Source organism: Benincasa hispida, chromosome 12, assembly GCF_027475165.1.
Source record: "Benincasa hispida cultivar pf3 chromosome 12, pf3_genome.v1.1, whole genome shotgun sequence".
Lineage (NCBI taxonomy): Eukaryota > Viridiplantae > Streptophyta > Magnoliopsida > Cucurbitales > Cucurbitaceae > Benincasa > Benincasa hispida.
This window is the reverse complement of record NC_143489.1, coordinates 11640834-11665665: the sequence shown is the minus strand read 5'-3', so window position 1 is coordinate 11665665 and position 24832 is coordinate 11640834. Positions and strand designations below refer to the sequence as shown.

Sequence of the window (24832 nt, the reverse complement as noted above, 5' to 3'; positions counted from 1 at the left end):
ACAGTAAATGTAATTAATTGGCCATCATCAATAAAAAGTTATCGATGTTATTTTAATAAATGTTATTGATTGTGTTATATTCTATTTTTTCTTAACCGTAAATCCAATAAACTAACCTCCAAGGTTACAACTTAAAGGGTTTATAGTATAGGGATAAGGTTGGGTACCTTATTTTGGTAACACTAAAGATATGACCCATTTTGTATTTGATACAAACACAGTAATCCAACGCGTTCGTGTAGATGACATACGAATGGGGGTATCCTACGCAATAAGTTTGCATAAGACCAAACCATGAAATAATAACCATAGATGTAACATTGTTGACTAGTTAGGTTTCTATTTCAATAGGATGACTTAGGCAACTTAGTCTTAATCTTATGTGTATTATGAACTCTTGTTCATGAGGGATTGTCCTTTGATTTGTATGGGTGAAAGTGGCTAGTTTGTCGACTCAATAAACCTACCATTTTGGGAATAAGATTGAATGGGGAGCAAGAAACATAATAATACAAGGTAGAATTCACTCATTCTCGATTTTAGGGTAAGTAGATGAATGTTCCCTTAAATGGTGTATCTGGGACTTGAACAAAGCACCCTACCCTCTCACTGGTCCGAGAGGGATTTTCTATTTAATGGTTGGACCATAAACAGATTGTTCATTAGATAAGCACTAGTACTTAAGGATACAGAGGTAACCTAAGGGTAAAACAGTAACTTGACCTAGTTGGTGTTACAAACACTCGTGAAGGACTAACGTGTTGTGATTGATATATATCCTGGACACAGAAATATATCTACAGTGGGAAGAATGCAGCTGTGGGTCTTTAGTGGAGTGAATCATATCGTTGGAGTTTCTGATCTGTAGGTCCACTAGGTCCCCTTGTTAGCTCATTATAGCATATTAATGAGGAATCATTTGAATTGTTCAAATCAATTGAGGAAATTATATATTGATGTGATTAATATATAATTAATTATAGATGAGATCTATAATCCAAATTATGTAAGAGAGACATATCTGAATGAGATTCAAATATTAGATTTATATGAATTGGGTTCTTAAAGAGATATATACATATAAGTATGTAATATTTATATGTTAATAAACTTAATTGATTAATTGATGATTAATTAATTGATTAAGAAATGATAGAGAGGCGGAAGAATATAAGCATGTGATGTTTATACTATTAATTAATTAACTATATATTAAATTAGATTTAATATATTACTATTTAATTAATGTGTCAATTAATTAAATTATTAATTAAACAAGGGGTTATTTAATTAGTTGGCATTAAGGGTGGAAAAAGTTACCCTTCTTCATATATAATCATCTTATTAGTCAATTTAGGACAAGAATTATTTTTTGGTAAAAAACATACTCTAGCCTCCACAAAATTAATTCCTCACTACACTCTCTCTACAATCACTCTACCTTTTCTTCTTCCAAGGGTTGGAGACAACTCATCCAACTCTTGAAATCCTAAAAAATAACAAGGTTATTATTGTGGTAGTATCGATGATCGTTGAGATGTTCGTGCGAAACACAAGAGGAATTTTGAGGAGCTTGGGAGTCTACAAAGATAAGAACCATTCATCGCTTTGTTTCTCCCTTTATAAAGAATGCTAAATATGTTGTTTATCCTTTTATTCTCTATTTTAACTTTCTGATTTTGTTTCATTTAAATTAGAAAAACCGAATGCAAGACGATCCCAATGCTTCCACTCGAGATTCGATCCCTACACATGTTCGGTGTAAGAGTTTCAATTGCTTAAGTAATAATTAACATAATTAATTATGGCTTAAATAAAACGTAGATAATAATGCTAAAGGCACATACACATCAAGTAGAATCCACCGACCTAAAGCTTTGCTAAATTACTTCAAAAAGTTCCTTAAAATACCAATTTGAACACTCCGAATTAGTCTGAAACTAATGCAAGTAAAATCGAAAAGTCAGAAACTAGTCATAAACATTTTATTGGAAAATTGTCAGAAATAATAAATTTAAGTTTTCACCTTACATAATTAGCATCTTTTTAAAAACTCGTTCAAATAGTTTTTCTCAGTCCATCTCGGACGAGATCGATCACCGAAATTTAGTTTAAAAAATTAGCATTTTCCAAAAAATTATAGATTATTTTGGCTATTTTGGGCTTTTCTCGGTACATGTTGAAAAGATTACACCGAGATTCTAGTCGTTTTTCCAAAATATTATGTGATTTTCCTAAATCTTATAACAAATCTTATATATTTTCAAATTTTCTCCAAATTCGATTATATTTACCAAATATTATATCAAAATCTTATGTAATCTTTTAAATCTTTAACCCAATTTCTAATTTCTAAATCAATTTACTAATTATCCAAATGAATTTTTTTAGATTCTCAGGTGATTAATTTTGGTTTTTAAATTTTTGGAAAGATTGTTTTTTTTTTTTAAAAAAAAGGGTAAAATATGGAAAATATATATAAAAAAAATTGGTATGAATCTCGAGCAGATTAACATCAAGATCGGTGAATTCCCGGACAAATTAATAACAAGATTTTATATATTTTTCATATCTTACCTAATTTTTTTTTGCAAAATTTAATTTTTCCCAAAATTTAGAAATCAAAATGCAATCATTCATTTGAAAAACATCTAATTAGTATATTCATTTGGAAATTTAGAAATTCATAGAAACAAAAATTGGTATTGTAAGAATTGAATATAATATTCGATAAAGATAACCAAATTTAGAGAAAATTTGAAAATATATAAGATTTGGTATAAGATTGCCTAATATTTGGAAAAATTACTAGAATCTCGGTGTTTAATCTCTCCGAGTTATATCGAGAAAGGCTCACAAAGGCCAAAACAACCGATAAGTTAGAAAAAAATGAATTTTATAATTAAATAATCTCACCCGAGATCCATCGAAAAAAATTAGTTCGATTTTTCAAAAAAAGTGCTAGTTTTGATAGATGAAAAATTGATGGTGCTATTTCTGATAATTTATTTGAGTCCAAAAGTGTTCAAAGTAAGCCTTTACCTATTGAACGCCGTCAATATGCACGACATGCTTCCAAACAAACTCCAATTTACGAAAATTACTACACTCAAATTTTGAATGAAGTACAAAAGGAGATTTAGAGCTTTTCAATTTTGTTTTATTTTGTTTATTTAATAGAAATAGTTATTTATATTTAATGGAGGTTAATCGTGTCATAAATTGGTAATGATGATTTTGGTACAATTAAGAGTGATTTAAACAAAATCTTAATCGTCACTCCTTTTTTAACCATGATTTGGTACATATAAACCAAATTACATAAACTTAGTATTAATTTATCAGATACCGTGAATATTATTTTCTAATATAAAATTAAAATTTACCAAATACTATGTTGCTTTCTTTCACCACAGTTTTCTCTAAAATCATAGTTGCTGGTATCAGACATGTATCGGATACCGATACTTCCAAATACTTCTCAGATACGTATCTAACACGCGATTTGACGTATCTATACTTTCAGATACGTATCTGACATGCTTATTTTTTTTTAAGAAAAAAAACAAGTAACTTATCTAATAATTCTCAATCTAAAATTAGGCAACATATTTAAAAAGCTCACTACTCGAGTCCAAAACAAAAAGAAAAATAAATAAATAACGAACTAAACCCTAGACTAGAATTATCTAATCTTCATCTTCCCCACAAAGTCCACCAAAATATAAACAATTTAGATATCTTCAACAATGAGTTCTTCGTTTATCTTCATACTTTTCTCTCTAATCTTCTTCTTCTTTTTTGCAATATGAGTCACTGTTGAATGAAAAATTTTGGACCGACCGCAAATTGTGACGAAATTCCAAATAATTGAATTCGAGACTAATTAGAAGTTGACACTTGTCCCAAATTGAAGTTGAAGACATAAATTGGCGAAGTCCGATGATGCCACATGTTTCCTTCGTAACCGTTGGATTGAATAAAATTACTTTAGTCCAATTTGATATTTTTTTTTTTGGGCTAAAAGTCCAATTTAGCCCATAAATAGGCTTAATTTGACCAAAATGTCAAATAAGGCCCAAATCCAATTGGTCAGACCCATGAACCGACCAAGCCCAAACCCATGAAGTCTAGTAGAGAACTCTATAAATAGAGGAGTTCTCCTCATTTGTGAGGGTCAACAATTCTATACTCCATAGAGCTTATAGAGAATTCTTTACAATCAGAAGACTCATTGACTCCTGAAGCTGACCACACCTGAAGACTGAAGTCCTTCGAAGATACAAGCATCTTGAATATTGAAGTCCTTTGAAGATGAAAGCATTCTGAAGACTGAAGTCCTTTGAAGATGCAAACACACTCTGAAGACTGAATTCCTTTGAAGATACAAGCAATTCTACACGCTTCCTCAAATCAAGCGTACGCATTCAACTGAGAGAGAATCAAAGGATCAAGTACTAAAGATCGAACAACATTGCATCAAATCAACTTCAACATCAACACCAACTTAAGTTCAACTTCACGAAACAAGTCTCTCCGGAAGCCTCGTGCGAACACTAATCCTCGCCCAAAGGCCGATCATCCAAGAATATCAACAACTCCAAAGACCAGTCCTCCAAGAAGATCAACAAGCCTAAAAGTCGATCATCCAAGAAGATCATCAAGCCCAAAGGCTGATCATCCAAGAAACTTGGGCCGATCACCCAAGATCAACAAGCCCAAAGGCCAATCACCCAAGAAGATCAACTAGCTTAAAATTTATAGTTTATTTTGAAAGCATCAAAACACTGTGTATTAGAGATTATACTCACTTTCCACAAAATTAATACAAATACAAAATTCAAGTTCCACGAAATAAATTTCTCTTGAAATCTCGTGCGAACAGTCACTTTTTTATTGCATTTTATTAACTATTGTACTTCAACATCTTAGATGTTACCTATTTTGTAATATTGTTATTAACTTGTATGCTAAATTTATCTATATCCTATATTTTTTTAAAGAAAAAAATGTATCTTAAACGTATCAATATCCTCGTTTTTTAGAAATATATATATATTAATAAAATATTAAAAAAGTGACGCATCCTTAGACGTATTCATATCTTTGTTTTTTAAAATTTGACGAATCGCTGCATCCGATCATAGCCGTATCTATGTCTTTGTTTCATAGATTACTGGCAATAATTTTGAAAGCTAGAACAAAACTAAACTAAGACTTGTTATTTCAATTATTTTCATATTGATAATCAATATATAGTTTATTAAAATATATTTATTTAAAATTTTACATTATTAATCAGAATTTCAATTAATTTTGATTAATCTAAAATATTTGATAAAAATATAAGAAAAATAATTATTATAAAAAATTGAATAAATTAAAATTTGAAAACAGTCGTGACTAAATTTTTTTGATAATTTCTTTTTAATTTTGGAAGCTTATCCCAAATGAGGCATAAACTTACGTCTATTTAGTTCATATAATTAAATTACACAAATTTAATATTAACACTAAAATTTATTAAGCGCTATTAATATTTTTCTAATTTATCCTAAAGTTAATTAACCTAACATCATACCTAATTTTTTTTTTTTTTTGTACATTACTCTTTAATGATAATCAATTCAAGTCATATATTGATGAAACGGTCATAAAAATCCAAAAATTCAAAATTCTCAGTTTTTTCCTGCCAATTTTTTTTTTTTTTAATTTTCAATTTAATGACTTAAAAAACTATTACTCTTTAGTGACTGTTAATTCTGGTCACAAATTGGCGACACGAAAAGATTGTCATAATGGTCGAAAAATCCGAAATCTTTCGTCTTTTCTCACGTCAAATCATGTCTTTTTCATTATCTAACATTTAATGACTGTTATATACAATCATAAATTCATGACACAAAACAACTGTCATAAATTTTGAAAAATCTGAAAAATTCCGTTTTTTCCCGTAAAAATGCGTAAATTCAGCTTTTATGACTATTTTTCCTTTCTCTTTTCTAAATCTGTTACTATTCATGTGTCATGGAATGTCCATTTTGTTTTAGTGGATATTGCATGCTTAATAATATTTTGGTATATTATGCTAAAATGAACTCAACTCAACGGTAACTGACATGACTTTCCTCTCTAGTGGTCGAAGGTTTGATGCTCCATCTCTTAATTATTAAACTAAAAAGAAAAAGTATTTTGGTATCTTATATCCATGGTGCATGTACATTTACTTCATACGTTGAATCTACTACTCCAATTGGGAGTGTATATATATATATATATTTTTTATATTACGAACATATATTTACCAACTATAAACCTATATAATATCATGCATCTCCCCCACATTTCGTAACCAATATGAAATTTGTCTGAACCTTAGGAAACCTATAACATGGTTTAATTTTGACAAGACTGATAGTAAATAATGAACAAAGGAATAACACCAATTACACACTAGCTAGGGAATTTCATGATTGGTGTGCATGTGATTGCTACATCAACTCAACACATAGATAATAATTTGTATGAGCAAAATGTAATATATAAAGATGAAAAGAAGAATAAAAACACAAAAATGAAACCCCTTGATTTGTTAGTTGACTAAGGCAATTAATCTGAGTTCCTTCTTCCCCCACCCTCTTTAAATATATATCATAATTTTGGGTACAAAGGGAGTGGTAAAAGAGGAAACAAGGTGCAGGCTTGTAGTGGGTCTCTCTATATATTATTCTCCTTCTCTTTGTATTCGACCAAAACCTCATTATTTCAACTCACAATTATTGAGTACTTGTTAGTAGTAGTAGTAAATGAAGAAATCATACACATTACTGCAACTCACCATTACTCCCCCCATGGACACAGTGCTGCCCTTTATAATTACTTCTCCAAATCCATAATTCAACTAGGGCAACCATGATGTGACAACTTTCCAATAATTATTATTCTATATTCTAAATTCCAACTATTATTCTTTACTTTCTTTCTACCTCCTCTATATATATATATTCTCTTCTACATCTAATAGGGTATAAAATGAATCTATAATCTTTTTAAAAAAAAAAAATAATAAAATATAATATAATATGTTAGAATGCCTTGAATATGTCATCCGGCATTTCGAACCACCTAATACGAGTGTTTCACTTATTTAATTATTTATGGTTATTTACGATTATGATCATAGGGTTTAGAGAAGTGTATGATATAAACTCTTTTAACTCTAAAGGCACTATTTATTCTATATTCTATAGTATTCTCTCTAATACAAGTGTTCTCCCTTTACCTCATAGATGTTACTAACACACTGTAAGGGAACCACGTAAATCTATATGCTAACTCTCTATTCTTTTCATGTTTTTTTTATTCTTTAATTGTCGATTTCGTAAAACAATATGTAATGCCCCAAGTTTAGGAGGGGTACATGTATGAATCAAGATCACATTCGAATACAAGAGATCCTAAGAATATGAAAGCATGGTCGTTAAGAAAGGCTTAAAAGAATTTAAAGTTACTGCTCATACGAACAAGGTGTACCTTCCTTTTTGGTGACACAATCATAGGAACTCCAAAGTTAAAAGTGCTTAGTTAGAAGCAATTCTATGTTGGGTGACTTCTTAGAAATTTTCTTAAGAAACATGTGAGTGAGGACAAAGTGTCTTGAAAGGACTCATGTTGATTTGTGGGCATAGTTTTCACTTTTAGAAGCACTTCAAGACAAGTAAGAATGACGTTATCAGGGCCATTAGGTGTTAGCCTGGGGCATTAGCTCTTTCAATTTTAAAGAATCTTTTTAATCTACTTTGTTAATTGAATCAACCTAAGCTTCAACTGACACATAATAGGTACAAAATTGCCTATTAATGTGCACTTGTGAATCTTAGATGGGAGTTACCTCAAATTTCTATTAGATTTTAACAATTTTAATAATAGAGACTAAATCATAACTAATTTTAAGTACAGAGACCAAATTGTTACCTTAATGAAAGTATAAGGATTAAATGTCATTTTCATATAAATATACCTATAATTACCATTCGTATTTATAAATATTGTTCATTCTAACAAAGTATAAAGTTCAAAAACTTTATAAAACAAATTTACACAACTCAACCGAAGTACTCAAGAAAGATTTCTAAGTTATATTATCAAATTCTTAATCTCTTGTGTTAGGATATTTAACTTCACTTCCTTTACATCTCTCTAATATATATATATGTATTTGTCGGTGGTGGATTTGTTGTCAACACAAAAATTCTTAATTTAAATCTTTTGGAAAAAAGAACGACAATTTTTTAATCAAAAGTGATGAAATTATTGTAGAGCAAATGAAATCCAAGTAGAACAAATCTTTAAAATTAAGCACAAATGCTACTTTGTCTCTATCTAATGTTGAGAGAAGTCATGGAGAGTGGGGCTGTATTCTACTTTTGAGTATATATATACAAATGATCTGTATATATGGATATTGTATATTTTAGTGGTGAGAAGGAAATGAAAAAGTGAGGAAAAAAGAAGGTATGATTGATATGGAAGAAGAAATAGAGAGAGGCATCATTATGAAATTTGGTAATGTGGAAGGCTGAAAAAAAAAAAGGCTCATTGCAAATACAGTCATACACAAATATACAAATTAGCATCATACCTTCATTCACAGTGTCAATAAATTGCTCATTACACATTAACCCAACAATATGGGTCTCACCTCAAGGTTGTTCTCAATGTTCCATTTGACTCTTTACAAATATCTATTCAAAACTAAAATCATGAAACAAATAAAGGTCAATAAGAAAGCGCGACGGGTCGATTTTTAAGCATCTAGTTCGTTGACAGATGCTTAAGGTAAAGAGACACATGAATGAACCGACTAACACGAGAGCCCGTTAGTGTCACAAGTCACTAGTTATTAACAATGTCTGAGGCCTTAGCCAAAGGATAAAAAGAGTGCTTAATCAGAAGTCCACCAGTCATTATTATTAGTACAATTTGCTTTCCCTACCTCTCTTTTTTTCTGTCTCGTGAGTCTACACAGTCTATATAAGTATGAGCTTTAGTCCCACTGATTCCCCTGCAACTTCCATACAATATTCTACTAGAAAGAAAGGCAAAAGTTAAGAAGCTGCCATAGAAGAATAATGTGCATCAGTGCAACACAGAGTGTTCTGTTTCATACAATTCAGAGTTTCAAGAACAGAAGTTTAAAGAGATCCAAACTTAAAGTTTTGAGACTCACAAGGTTGCTTTCTAATTCTTACACAACCCCATTTCACCTTTTTGATGGGTTTTAGGGAACTTTGTTTATGGGTTTTTGTTTTTGTTTTTGTTTTGTTTTAGCAGGAGGAGATGTGAAGAGAAGCTGGGGAAGGATATTGAGCTGAAGAATCTGCAGCTATATCTGGAAAATCAGACCATAATTGAAGAGAATGAGAAGCTTAGAGAGAAAGCCAATATCCTTCATCAAGAGAATTTGGCTTTAATGACTGAGTTTCAGAAAAAATTCCCACATTTGGAACAGAGAAAGTGACGGGAATCATCAGAGGGTGGCATGGTTTTATGTCTCTCTAGTGAGGGTGAGAAGTTCTGAGTGATTTCTAGATGTATTGAACTCTTTATTCAATATATATGTGTCATTTATCTAGAGTACTAAAATATAACCTGAAGAAAACTAGAGTGTAACTTATATAGTAGTAAGAGGTTGGGAGTTGACAATCTTTTTTCAACATTTTCTCTATTTCAAGACCAGTAGTTGTTGAACTTCGTGAAGCTTAAGAAGTAATTAGATCATATGAACACAAAGTATGGGACCAAATATGATATAGGATCAATCAGATAATTTCTTTTGTAGTTATTGAAGTTTGTTCATAATATGTTCTGTTGCAAGAAGAAACTCAGAAAAGATCCTGCCAACATGGTTAGGACTATTCACGTGGAATAATGACAGTGTAGAAATTTGAACTTGTACGATTTATTATCTTGAGCTAATGAGGAGCGGGACCAATTGCTAGTGCAAAAGAGGAAGCACACACAAAAAAGAGGATTCCTAATAGTTTCTCTTTTAGGTGAGAGGCGTATGAATGAACCGAATCTACAACGAAAATGAGAGATTGTGAGACTATGCTTGTATAGAAAAATGAAGAAAAGATTGGAAGGATTCATAGACCTTGCGTATCGCTTTCAAGAAAAAGGAGAGGATGATTACCATTCAAACAGGCGTATAGCCATTAAAGCGGCTAGTTTTGCTTGTTTCACTGCTTTAGTCCCTTGGAAAGGAAAACAGAACTTCATATTAAATTTTGTTGATCAAAGTATAGACTGTCTTTAATCCATGAAATTCATTGAAATGTTAAATCACTAAATATACGTCTGCACCGAAGTAAATTCAGCGATTTAACGGTACAAATAATTTCATGGATTAAAGATGTCTATACTTGTTCAACAAAATTGTGTCACATGGAGTACTGCATGAGGGTGAGAATTCTCTACTTGGGGCGGATTGCGAGTCAGGAGCTGAAGTTACTTCACTTTGGTTTCACTATGTGAGAAGAAAGACTTAAATTTAGTCCACAAAATGGTTCCAACTGAAGAAGGTTCAGAAACATCCATTTCTACTCTAGAAAATTATAGAAGCTAAGAATGTAGCAATCCATTTCTACTCTAGAAAATTATAGAAGCTAAGAATGTAGCAATCCATTTCTACTCTAGAAAATTATAGAAGCTAAGAATGTAGCATCAATTGATCAAAATCCCGTACTACCACTTTACAAGTCTACCGCCTATAAACAACTACAAAGGCCTAGAAAAAGTTTAATACAATTGATGCATATCTACAGAACAATAATATCATTTTAAGTATAAGATTTACAACCTTCGGAAATTCTCCGAATTCGGTCCATAACAATAGGTATTTCTTTATCAATCAAAGTTGTAAAACAGAATCCAAACCATCCCGGTTCAATACAATTACAAGATGAGCCAGGGATAACATTAACTTTACCTATATCCAACAACTTTTCCCAGAGCTCAAGTTCCCCTTTCTCGCTGTAAGAGCGGATTAACTTGCTCATATCTGCCCAGCAGTAGAAACCTCCATTGCTCCTCATGCATTTGATGTTGAGTTCCTTCAGCCCTGCAGTGAATTTACCGTCCATTTCTCCAAGCCTCTCTCGATTGGTTCGAATGAACCTCTGGATGAATTGCGTATCTGAAAGCATAGAAGAAAGGAGGTTCTGGGTTATAGCGGAAACAGATGAGAACCTTGCCAGTTTCCTAGCAGCAGCCAGGATATTCTCATTCAAAGAGTAGATCGCAGCAACTCCAAAACCAGGAAGTGACATGTCTTCAGATAGAGCATATGTTATATGAACTCTGTCTCGGTCACTGTCTTCTGCATCGATTATTTCAGCCATGCTCACAAACTCTTCACTTCCGTAGGTCGACCCTACAAATATTTCATTTGATATGATATGGATGTTTTTCTCCCTGGCAAAGTCCAGAAGGTCATAGAGTGTTTCTCTATTTAGTTGATTTCCAACCGGAATTGAGGGATTTGAGATTATAATTCCACGAACTTTAAGGCCGCGATTCCTTGCCTGATGGAATGCTCGATCAAGAGAAGTTATGCTTAAACTGAAGTTATCGGCACTGCGGCAGGGAACGGGTACTATCTCCACCCCAGTTCGCCATTTCACGTCATTGTCAAGACTGCATTTATGATTTAGTTTCTTAGTTTTTCCAGATAAAACTAAAGTAGTATTTCATGAAAGAAGAATGAACAAGTACCCAGGGTAATACGGCGTAGGAACAAGAAACGCATTTCCCGGGTCTGCTATGCAAAAGCAAAGAGTTTCGATTGCAGAGGTCACTCCGGTCGTAAATACTAAATGGGAAGGGATGAATGAAACAGAGTTCCCTACAACTTGAGACATGAAGCTTGCTACAGCCTGTGAGAAGATGATTGACAAGGTAAATCTTTTGGGCAATTACAAGGAAGTCCATATGGTAGTCTACTTACCAATCGAATGAAGTACAAGTAAAAAGGTAATGCTAGAGGCAACACAGCTGACAAGCTAGAGCTAGGAAATAAGTAATAAGTAATAAGTAATAAAAAAGCTAATACCTACAAATTATGGAGAAAGTTTAAACATCTTCTCTAACATGTTAACAAAGAAAAGCTAGGCAATAAAGATAGAAATACAGAAAGGAGAATACTTTCAGGAGATATAAATATCAGAATCAAACATTAACATTGAGGAATCGTTCGAAAATGATTATAATTTCCTTGATAGGAAATGAAAGGTCCCAGCTCAAAGGTGGTACTCAATTGCAACAATACACCATGTTAGCCGGTATACTCATTGTAGTCAACTGTGCTTCATATATTGAAATCTCACTTCATTCAGTATAAGCTTAACAATGGTGGTCCAAGGATGCTTCAATGGAATTTTACGTTTACATTGACCGGACCACCTTTAATCTCTAAACACAGCCAAAATAGAGTTTCTCCAGTCTCCAAAAGCTATATTCATAAATCAAACTAAGAATAATTATCAAGAATGTAAATAAATAGAGGAAGAAGGTTTTAACAGGGTGAAAGCACATATTCAAATAAAGTCATCAGCATTTGAAACAGCTTAGAAATTTGATGTCCTTATTCTATGTTAGAGAACACAAATCCAAGCATATGCAAGAAAATAAAAACAGAGCTGGTCAAGCAATTAAATCTCTCCATGTCAAAAATGAATTCATACAGGCAAGTGGCAACTAAACTAATTCAAAACATTATTTACAGAGAGAAGACAGAAATTTGATTACCAGTTTCAAATCCGTCAATCCATCTGAAGGCTGGTAACTTACAGTCCCAGCTACACTCAGCTCATTATGATTCACTCCTCCTAATATAGCATCTCTTCCATTCTCCGTTAGCCAATTTTGCACCAAGTCCGAGGATAACTTCATCGTTTGATTAAACATCCACAATCGTCAACACAGAAACCGAGAAATACAGAGCACAAAAATCTTGCTGACACATATTCAAACCAACAAAAAGCATAAAGCCACCCACCTTATTCTCAGCAACAGAAAGCTGAATAATCCCCGTCGGATTATCCAATTCATCAAATGGGTCCTCCAAGAACCTCCTCATTCCAACGAAAATCGTAGAATCCCCAACTCTAGAAATCGAATTTGCCCGACCCGAAACGCAAAGCGGCCCACTCGACCTCGGCGAGAGGAAGGTCCGAGACAATGTTCGAGGCAGTACAGAGAGCTCCACTAACTGATTGCTCGACGATGGCGAAGAGTTCCCCGAAGAATCCACCTCCGGCGAGGAAGGAGGGTCCGGGGATGGTTCGGACCGGTTTCGTTTCAAGTAGAGCTGAAGAAAGTAGAAGAGAACGCAAGGTATAACAGAGCCCAAAACGACGCCGCCTCTTCCTTGAACGACGCCTTGCAGAGGCACTATGACTCTCATGGCGGCTCCTCCGCCACCGCTTGTGGTGGGTTCTGCTTCTTTGTCAGATTTGGAGTTCCGAGTTCTGAAGAATCGGGTCTGGGTCATTGCAGAGTCATTTCAATCCACCAGAACCCAAAGATAAACCGCCGCCGGCGAGGGGCGAGGGTGGAGGAGCTTCTCTCACCGGATAGACGAGGAAAATTCCGGCGACCGGCAGGGCAAGCAAAAAGCTCGAAGGGTAGGATTGACAAAATTGAATTATTTGAACATTTTTCCTTCGAAAAGAATTTTAAAAAAATAAAAGAATTTATGATGTTTATGTTACATTGGTACTTTCCGCGCCGATTCTTCTGGCTTTAAGGCGGAGATGAATTCACCCCGATTTTTTTCCTTTTTTTTCTTTTCTTTTTTTTTTTTTAAGGGTTTCTTATTTTACGATACTACGCTTCGTGATTCTTTTTTTCTTTTTTTCTTTTTGGTTGAGTGCGAAAGATAATAGTCGTTACAATCAAAGGATCGAAACATGTTGACGTAAATATTGAGATGTTGATTTTATGAAAATACGGACGTCCATGAAAATTTTAGAAAATTTTATGTAGATTGATAGAAAATAATTAAATTAGTTAGCATTAATTAATGAAATTTTCATTCTGACTTAAATAGATCATTTTTAATTATTATAAAAATAGAAAGATAATTATAAAATAATATGAAGTTTATGAATATTTTAAGATGAAATAACGTGAAAATTAAATTTTTGGATAGTAAAAAACAAAATTCAAATTTGAGATGTAAAAATTTAATAGAAAAAGTTTGAGTGAGATTAAAAATAAATATAGGTACCTTTTTGTGTTTTTTTTTTTCAAATTTAATTTATTTGAAAATGAAAGTTTTGAATTGAAAATAAGGGTGAAAATTTGAGATTTATTGAAAATATGAAAAATTAGCACATTTGAAAATTTTATTTCCTTCATTGAAAATGACATTAGCATGTAAAATCATACCTTAGCATATAAAACTGTACAATTGCAGGTAATCAAAACTATAAAATTTTAAAAAAAAAATATTGAATTGAGTTAAAAAATCGAAATTTCCTTAAAATTTCATCAAAATGGGATATCAGAATTCTCCCTATAGAAATTTTGATTGAGATTTTCCATCATGCTTACAGTTGAGAAAAAACCACGATTTTCAATTATCGTTTATGCTAGGGCTTTATAAGTTTAAATTTATTTTATAATATATTAATTATTTTATTTACCTAAAAATACAGGTTAAGAAATGGAATTTTTAGGATTTAGAATTTTCTATCACACTTTCTCAAAAAAGAAGAGAAGTAATATGTCATATCATTTGTGATTTTCTGAAGGGTCATAAAATTAGTCTATATTTAGTAGAACAAACTTTACATCTATTAGAATGTCATTGTGATGATCACTCATTTGAATCTTGAATGACATCATATGCTTGGTCGTTTTTCGCAATCAAAGAAGACCGTGCAATGGTATGTGAAAAAACGATCTAGTCTATATACTTTCAATCGTGTAACAATTTAATTTCTTAATTTTAATCAATTTACAAAAATTAGATCTCTACATTTTAGAATTTGTAAAGATTTAGTCTCTACATGAAAAGTATTATGAAGATCTAACGGGCTTTTGTACATGTATTGACCTATAAATTTATTAGGGACTAGATATGCTCGTAAACTAAGTAGACTAAAATTGTTACATGATAACAATTGAGAAATTGTAACGTATGTCTAAAATTAGGCTACCATTGAATTTATATGTCTAATGTTTTAAATTAGAGAAACACAATGGTTAAATGCTAAAGTTTATGAATTAAATTATTACAAATTAAAAAGTTGAAAACTAAAACTTTCATAAAAGCTTAAAAATCTAAAGTATTTTTTAAATAAAAATATATTAATATTTCTATACAAAAACAATGGTGCTTTCATTATTTAAATTGTATTTTTCTTATATTAAATCATATTCAACTAACTCAATAGACTTAAAATTTGTGTTATGAACTTTGATATTAGAGGTTCAATTTCCTATCCCACATATTTTCAATAAAGTGAACAAATTATCTATATCAATTTGAATGTATGACGTTTCCTATGTAATCCAATCAATAAATTCAATTCAAACATAATAGAAAAATCCAAGATTCAAAATTTGAATCTAAATCTCTAGAATTTGATTTAGATTGAATGTTACTTTTTTAGATTGCTTTATTATAGCATTGAATATTCTAGTATAATTATTTCAAAGTTGGTAAGTTTAGTTTTTAATAAGATTTTTAAAAAAATTATTAAGAGAGAATAGAATATTGTGAAAATATATATTAAACTCTAATAATTAATAAATATTTTATATAGAAAAAGAAATGTGTTATATTTTTCATGTGTAATTAAAATGCAAAAATGAATACACACGTAATCATATGTTTCAGTTAGAGACAAAAATTGGAAGATGTTGCCTTCCTTTTTCCACCACAACCACAAGAACCCAATCAATCAGATTAAAGCAGCGCAAAGCCAGCCAGATATTCCAAACCTTAATTTAAGAATAACTAATTTAAAATTGTTTCCAATAAATAAGAATAGAAATGCTATTATTTATTTATTTATTTATTTATATATTCTTATTTGATCTCCTAATTTCTAGGTTCCTACAATTTTGTACTTAAATCTTTGGAAAATACTCTATTTTGGTCTATAAAATAAGTTTTTGTTACCATGATGCAACATACTTTATTATTAAAACAGATGACATTACATGCTTTAAAATTAAAAATAAGCATGCTTCAACTGATATATGTTTGATTCTACCATCTCACATAATGTATAATCAAAATAAGAAAAATTATTTCAAATGGTAAAACTGCTAAAAATATTTACAAGATATAATAAAATTTTAGAATTATTAATGATAGAAGTCTATCAGTGTCTATCACTAATAGTTATGAAATTTTGCTATATTTTATAAATATTTTGATTTATTTTTCTATATTTGAAAACAACACTTCTTTAAAAAAATTAAATTAAAAATTATAAAGAAAAAAAAAATGCACTCCATCTCCTCTTCTACCATGCCCTTTTTCCCAACTCTAGCTCTTGAATAGAGTATCGAAATGGAGTATTTTCTAAATATTAACGATGAAGGCGTAGTCCATTCGGGACATCTGATAAAATTGGAACAATGAAGGTGTAAAATTTTGAAACTTAAGAGATAGGAAACAAGTGGATATATTACACAAACCTCACAAGGAAAAAAGTAATAATTTAACCAATTTTCTATAATTGTCTTTTCCCCTTGAGACCACATGTACTTCCCACTAAGGGGCGTTTGGGGCAAGGGTTATCATTTTTTTTATTATTTGCCACCGTGTGCTTCTCAAACTAAAATAGTTTATACCTCAAACATATACTATTATAATCCAAATTAAAATAATCTACATACAAACACAAACTATCATAACTCAACTATAGTAATCTAGGACTATAATAACTAATTCATTACTCCAAATGCTCCTAAATGTAATTAATCAATCGTAATATAAAAAATGTGGTATTCTCCCATAAAGCTAGTTAATAATATCATGTGAATCATTATGATTGCAATAATTTTATTTACAGAGTAGTGAATATGACCTAATAATGTAACAATATTTCTTTAATTGGTTTGTTTGTATTTGAATCTAGTAATTTTCAAACACAATTGATTGGGCACCAGTTTTGGGTATTCATCAGAAGTTGGCATGTGAGATGAAGCCAATTTTACAAGAACAATACAAATTTGTGAGAAAGATTTTTTTTTTTAAAAAAAAAGAATGAATTAGAACCGTTCTTTTTCCTAACAAGAAAAAAAAAAACATTGAATTATTTATTAATAAGAAGAGGGGTATTTGCGATGAATCCGATGTAAGTAAAAGACAAAAATTAAGCGCCAAACTCAAACCACAAACTTTGGAGAATTTAATTGGAAGCTTAATTTGTGGTCAACAATCTGGCGGGTAGATCATTAAAACATTAATTTATGTTAAATTATAGCCTATTTTCAAATTTTGGATTGGAGTTCCTATCATAATAATAATAGGTAAAATAAAGTAAATTAGTGTTGAGCCAATTTTAACTTTAAACCTAAAAGAAATAATCGAAATTTTCATTATATTGTAAAAAAGTCTATGTAAATATAATATAATTAATAATCTTATTTTGTCTAATAAAATGTAAAATGTTTATTTGTTAATTTAAATATATTTTTTTATATAATTTTTTTTAGAAATATTCATCAACATCGATATTCTATTGATATTTTTATCAACATTTTTTGTAAAATTAAGATCTCAATATTTTTTTCGATATCAACATTTTAAACCTTGATTAAAAGTAATATCTAAAATATATTCACTATCAAGAATTTCAATTTTATTTGTTTATAATTTATATTTTAAATAATTATTTAAAATGTTACATTATATATGCTTTCAACTCAAACTTAAATTTTATTTTCCTATTGATTAAGTATATAAAGAAAAATATGCGCCACTTTTTTTATTTTTGAAAAAGTATGATATTTTTTTAAAGAAAATTAGTGGCATTGAACTAATCAATTTTAAAATTTAGGATATAGAGTTTGAAAGTCTGATTTTAAAGCTTGTTAATTAGAAAGTATCAATTGAATCTATGAGAATCTATTTTTAAAACTAGTAGGGAACAAATTTGGAAGTATGGAAATAAACTATGTAAAAAAGTGATTTTAATAGAATTATTCAATATCAACATTTATCAACACCCAAAAGCAGTTAAAGATTTGTAAGTAATTACTTTTAACATTCTTAAAAGCAATCTCAAATGTTGCCTTAGTTAATTGCTAAAATATTCTTAAAAAATAATAGTTTATGTCTACCAAATGTTAATTAAGAAAAATGTATTTAATGGGCAATTTCTTTTCAATACCACTTTGAAGCAATTGATCAGTTGTACTCCCAATACGATGTGAAAAAAAAGGAAAAAAAGGTATCTACTGCAAATTAACTATGCTATGAGTAATGTTATAGCATTCTGTAAGACAATGATCAAATATGTATAATAGATAAAATAACATCAGAGGTTGGTAACCCAATTTGGTGTAAATCACCAACGTCTGGGGGTAGTGTGCCCAAAAAAGATAACTTTACTAATATCAATGATAAGTAATTACAATGGAATATTTATCTATAATAGATGCATGATTACAGTGACTCTTACACAGTTTTATCACTCGACTAATAAGCTAGGCTCCCTTAGATGTGAGACTCTTTCTCGCGGTGTCATATGGTCTCCCTAAGTTGTATTATCAGTGAAGCAAATCTTAGGCTCTCCCTAAGATCGAGACTCCCTTTCTATAAGACTTAAGGTTCCCCCAAGTCGTGAGACTATTTCTCACTCGTATTGTACCCTTCCTTCTAAGAACAAAGTCCCCTTGGTTCCAATGGCTTAGGCTCCCCCTAAGCTTGAGAATCCATTCTAAAAAAGATCTTCTTACCCTCGATATGAGGAATATAAATTATGTCTTGAAGAAGCTCAACTCTTTCAATACACTATAATGTTGACCGAATACACACTGAGTTGTTTTCTTTCAAACATGAGCTTCTCACAAAATAATACGACCAACCCAAACCAGAGGACTAATTGTACTATAAATATGCACAGCAGAAACACATACAAGCAATTCTAACTTTCATAGCAGTCACATATTGAAAAAGGAAAAGAATCGAAAAATGATGATGGAGAAGGAAAAACCTGATAAGGAAAGTATTTTGCAGAATCTACATTTTCGTAGAACATCACTTTGCTAGAAAACCACAAATGCAAAGAAAATCAGATAACATCTATGATACTTAAACAAATATTGCCTCTATGATACTTAAACAAATATTTTCAACCACATAATATCTAACAAACTCTCCATTTGCCAATATTTTTTAAGCATCGATAAAAAAAAAAACAGAATTAATCAACATAGTTAGACAAGCAGAAGCACAATGTCATTGAAATAGAATATAACAGTTTGAGAGACAAACCACACCATTCATAACAGCAGCAGAAACAAAGAAAACCACCACAATAAAAGCAACAACCATAGCAAACACCAAACAACACCATCACATATTCAACTTCTTCCCTCTTTTTGCCATGCTTAAAAAAAACAAGAGAGGAGAAGTACACAAGCAGCCATCAACACTCATCCGTATCATCATCCTGTGCACCAGAGTCCACCCTGATCAGGACCATCCAAAGCACTACGAAGAATATTCAACATGTTATCCACCTCAATTTTGCGAGCAAGAATATTCTGGGCCAAAACGTCAAGATCTTTTGATTCATTTTCCAGCACATGCATCACCTTTTTCCCACATGGAGTCAGAAGAAACTTTCTAATTTGACTACTTTCAGTCACAAACGGTGTGAACTAGGTCAGGAACATGTTTTTCCTACTACAATCTGTAGCTGAGTGATAAAGCAAGGGGAAGAGGTCTAGAAACGTCTGATTCCAGGAAAAGATTAGGCTTTTGAGTGAATAGAATCCCACAAATAAATCTAGTAAAACACAAGGGAATTTTGGTGGCTTGAGAAGCAATATGACATTTAATTTGATTAAAGAAAAAGCTAAGACACCATAGTTAAATTTTGCCCCTGTACTAATCTAATACAGTTGCCACTAATCTGATACGAAAGACTTGCCAATGTAGTAGATGAATGATTGTGAGGTATGATGCGGAAGTGTGGATCATATCCCAATTTCAATTTCACAAATAATTATAATACATGAACTAAATTATACATATCATAGAGATTTCACAACATGTTTTATAAATAAACAATGAAGGAAATTAGGGTTAGTCACATTTACCCTTAAAGAATCAAATCCTCACGAACCTCCTCCTTCAGATTACGAACACTTCATATAGAAACAAAGTGGACATCATCACAAATGAACATCCTATATTCTCCTTAGAGGAGAGAATTACAAAGAGAGTTGTGAGCTTCTCTATTGATTTATGGGAGAGGGAGAAGAGAAGATTTTTTTCTGTGTTTTGTGAGAGAGATTACTGGGTGATCAAAACCAAAAAAGAAAAAAAAACACAACAAACTTTCTCTACGTTAGAAGCAAGAGGAAGAAGAAGATCTCTTGTAACCTCTTATTCCCACGTACGTGATTAGAGAGAAAACTAGGGGAGGGAGTTATAACTCTCTCCTTTTATTAAATTTAAATTAAATTAAAACTAATTTAATTTAATTTAATTAAAAATATATAATTATATAATAACCACTTTATTATATAATGTATATTATACTATATGTTATATTTAATATAATATATAAACTATAGTTTTTATATTGTATCAAATATAATATAATCTATAGTTTGAATTCTCACAATCATTTATGACATTTAATATAAATCAAATTCAAATTAGAACAATTCAAATTAATCCAAAATTAATTCTCAATTATCCCTATTGAGTTATAGTGGCAACTAAACTTCAATGGTGCTTGGATAATTAATTATCCAACATCCATTAACTATTATCCACTAAAGACCAACAGTTGCACTCTTCGCACTACAGATATATTTCTATGTCCATTGAATATAATCAATTAACAGTATGATGACCCTTCACAAATTGCTCGTAAGTATAGTTGGGCCAAAATTATCGTTTTTCCCCTATAGTTACATCTAACTCCTTAAGTACCACTGATCCCTCTAATGAACAATAAGTCATAGTCTAACTATCACCAAACCCCTCTAGGGCCTAGAAAGAGTGTGGCGTCACATTGTTCAAGCCTCAAAATTAGCCCTTAAGGGAGCAATTTATCTACATACCCTGACATCAGGGAATGAGTGAATTCCGTCTTGTGTAGCTGTGTTCCCAGCTCCCCAATCAGAAAAATCCTCAAAATGATTGGCATATTGAGTCAACGAACTGGCTAATATTACCCATGCAAATCAAAGGACCACCTTTATAGGTAGGAGTTCACAACTCATTTAGGATTCAAGTCATATCACCTATGGTCATCCTGGTGAAATGTAAGTCTCTATTATTAATGATGTTATATAACGAAACTATTAATTTTGTGGTCCGGTCTTATACAAACTCTTTATATAGGATACCCCCATTCACATGTCTCCACATGAATGATCAAGATCTAATCAATTATAGTACTTTACAATACTTTGTAATAACTACAAAATGGGTCGTATCTGTAGTGTCACTAGGATAAGGTACCCAACCTTATCCATCTACTACAGACCATTTAGATTATCATTTAAACATGATCCACCTATATGTCTCTACATACATGTTTAAATTGTTAGGATTGATGTCCTAATTCTTCTGATAGTCTCGTAGTTTGTAAACACTCTGTAAACATATTGTTATTAATAAGATAAGTATTATTTTATAAGAATTTACTCAATCCAATAAACTAAGATCCAAGGTTATTTTATGTAACTTAAGCATGTATGTGGAGATATACAAGTGAATCATGTCTTAAGTAATAACCTAAATGGTCTGTAGTATAAGGATAAAGGAGGGATATCTTATCCTTGTAACACTACGGATACGGCCGCTTTGTAGATGTTACAAGTGTTGTAAAGTGCTACAAATGGTTTGATCCTAACCATTCATGTGGAGACATGCGAGCGAGATATCCTATACAAATAGTTTATATAAGACCAAACCACAAAATGATTAGTCTCTTTACATAATGTCGTTCATAATTGAAACTTACATTTCACTAGGATGACCATAGGTGACATGACCTTAATCTTGAGTGAGTTGGGAACTCCTGTTCATGAGGGTGGTCCTTTGATTTGTATGGGTGATAGTGGCCAAATTACTAACTCAACAAGCCTACCATTTTGGGGATTCATCTGATTAAGGAGCTGGGAACTCAGTTACACAAGACGGATTTCACTCCTTCCTCGAAGCAGAAGTAAGTAGATAAATTGCTCCCTTAAGGGCTGATTCCGGGTCTTGAACATAGTGGCCATACCATCTCTTGGGAAGAGAGAACTCAGTCATAGTAGGACTATGACTTATTGTTCATTAGAGAAATTAGTGGTACTTAAGGAGTTAGATGTAACTACAGGGGAAAAATGATAAATTGGTCCAGCTGTACTTACGAGCGATTTGTGAAGGTTCATTGCACTATTGATTGGTTATATCCAATGAACACAAAAATATATCTGTAGTGCGAAGAATGCAACTGTCGGTCTTTAGTGGAGTGACTAACAGTTAACGGATGGTGGATCTTGTGATTAAAGAGTTTAGTCAGTTATTCATGTACAGTTGGAGCTTCAAGCTACAGGTCCATAAGGTCCCCTTGGTAGCTCAGTGGGTTCAAGTTGAAAATCAGATTTTAGGTTGGTTTGAAGTATTCAAATTAACAAGAGAAAATTTGATTATATATAACATAATTAAATTAATTCAATTATATGTGATATAATTGATATGAAGTATTAGATACATTAATTGGAGGAATTAACATAAATATGATTTATATTAAATACCATAAAATAGAAAAAGAACTATAGTTTATATGTTTCATATGATGAAATATTAAAACTATAGGTTATAAATATAATATGATAAGTTGGTTATTGTATTTATTTATAATATATTAATTATGTGATAATTAATTAATCTTTTTCTTTAATAACAGAATTGAGTGGGAGGTTATTGGAAGTTTTATGGTAACTGTAAGATAAAAGAAAAATGGTTTTCCAAAATTCAGAAGTTGATGTTTTTTATTCAGATTGATCTCACAGAAGGTCTATCGAGTGAAAGTGTTTTATTAAACGTAAACGATATCATAGAGAGCATACACGATCGAATACTGAGTTTACTATACGATAGTCACTCGTTTACTCGTTGCTACACGATCGAGTAGCAAGTCTCTACGATAGGCATCTTATTACTAAACGATCGAGTAGCAAGTCTATACGATAGACTTCTTCTTATAAATGATCGAGTATGTAGTCTATACAATAAACTTCTTCCATCTCCCACTTACTCGATCGTCTACCTCCTTCATTCCTCAATCCAAAGTCACACAGAGCCCACAACTCTTAGATTCTAACACCGAGAATACCAAGGTAACTCTTGTGGTGGTGTTCTTGTTCCGTTCGAGGGTCGAGGATCGAGTTGGACTTGATAGTGATCGAGGATTCTTTAGTTTGTGCTATTGGCTGTTTTGATTGTTGCGTTCGAGTACTTCTTTGGACACGTTGGAGATTGATCGAGGAATACTTGAAGAAAGAGTTATTCAAATGTTTGCTACTCTATCCCCTGTTCATTCTTTTAAGAAGCGTGCTTGTAATTTACTTATTATGCATAATCTATTCTTCTAGACTGTGATTGTTTATGATCTTTCTCAATGGAGTTTGGAACGATCTGCTTCCGCTCTCTGGTTCTCTATTTAGAGTTCCTTCATAAATTACATAAAATAACCTAGGATCTTTGTTTATTGGATTGAGTGTATGCTCATAAAATAACAAGTATTTTAATAATCACAATTTGTTTATATAAAGTTTACAAACTACGAGAATACAAGAGAGATTTAGGACATTAATCTCAACAGTAGAGAGACTAGATTTGTGATAAGATGGGCATTGGTTCTCAATCTCTATCTTATGAAGTAAAACATATTTCACACTAAAAAGAGCAAGGCAATTGACCTTTCCTGTAGTTTGTAAACAATTTTGTACGAACGCTTGTGATGTATTATATATATGATATTTACTTCACTTCTTAACTTTGTATATTTAGATGTTTTTATTTTACTACAAACAATAAACTTAAAATCCTTGGTTATCTTTATATAACTTAAGCATGTATGTAGTGACATACAAGTGGATTATGTCTTAAATGACAACCAAAATGGTTTGTAGTATATGGATATAAGAGGGAAACCTTATCCTGGTAACACTACGGACACGACCCTTTGTGAAAAAATTACAAGTTTTGTGACTTGTCACAGATGGTTTGATCCTGAGCATTTGTGTAGGGGACATGCGAGTGGGGGCGTCCTACACAAAGAGTTTGTATAAAGACCTGACCACGAAGTGTTAAAGTCTTGTCATATAACTCTGTTCATGACTGAGACTTCACTTTATTAGGATGACCATAGGTAACATGACCTCAATCTTGAGTGAGTCTGGAACTCCTGCCATTGAGGGTGGTCCTTTGATTTACATGGGTGCGAGTAGCTAGAATGCCGACTCAAACCTACCACTTTGGGGATTCGTCTGATTTGGGAGCTGGGAACTCAACTTCACAAGATAGAGTTCACTTCTTCCCTGAAGCAGGGGTAAGTAGATAGATTGC

At 31.6% G+C, this 24832-nt stretch overlaps 1 protein-coding gene and 1 long non-coding RNA gene across 5 annotated transcripts; one reads left to right on the top strand and one right to left on the bottom strand.

Moving 5' to 3' along the window:
• Positions 1-8621: 8621 nt before the first annotated feature.
• On the bottom strand, positions 8622-13906 carry LOC150031767 (putative aminotransferase ACS10). Of its 4 annotated transcripts, none has more exons than XR_016525523.1 (6): positions 13058-13906; positions 12808-12945; positions 11776-11936; positions 10991-11697; positions 10196-10528; positions 8622-9085 (listed from the first exon to the last, which is right to left on the bottom strand). XR_016525523.1 is itself a non-coding variant. In XM_090308692.1 (5 exons), exons 1-5 carry the CDS (start codon positions 13550-13552, stop codon positions 10515-10517), a joined length of 1515 nt encoding a protein of 504 aa, XP_090164818.1. In that variant the 5' UTR covers positions 13553-13906; the 3' UTR covers positions 9937-10514. The 4 variants fall into 4 exon arrangements, 2 of the variants coding, with proteins under 2 accessions (XP_090164818.1, XP_090164817.1); XR_016525522.1 differs by lacking the exon at positions 8622-9085 and adding an exon at positions 9937-10081; XM_090308692.1 differs by lacking the exon at positions 8622-9085 and having other exon boundaries at positions 9937-10528.
• On the top strand, positions 9017-9792 carry LOC150031768 (uncharacterized). The gene is made up of 2 exons (XR_016525524.1): positions 9017-9232; positions 9334-9792. It is a non-coding gene; the product is annotated as an uncharacterized LOC150031768 (long non-coding RNA).
• Positions 13907-24832: the final 10926 nt, after the last annotated feature.

Excerpts from the sequence above, each read along its gene's own strand:
- LOC150031767 (XM_090308691.1), bottom strand. The coding sequence starts at position 13,552 with ATGACCCAGACCCGATTCTTCAGAACTCGGAACTCCAAATCTGACAAA. Across the intron at positions 11,937-12,807 it reads GATTGACGGATTTGAAACTG|GCTGTAGCAAGCTTCATGTC; the intron begins GTAATCAAATTT and ends ATCTTCTCACAG. Across the intron at positions 11,698-11,775 it reads CCTACGCCGTATTACCCTGG|TCTTGACAATGACGTGAAAT; the intron begins GTACTTGTTCAT and ends TCATAAATGCAG.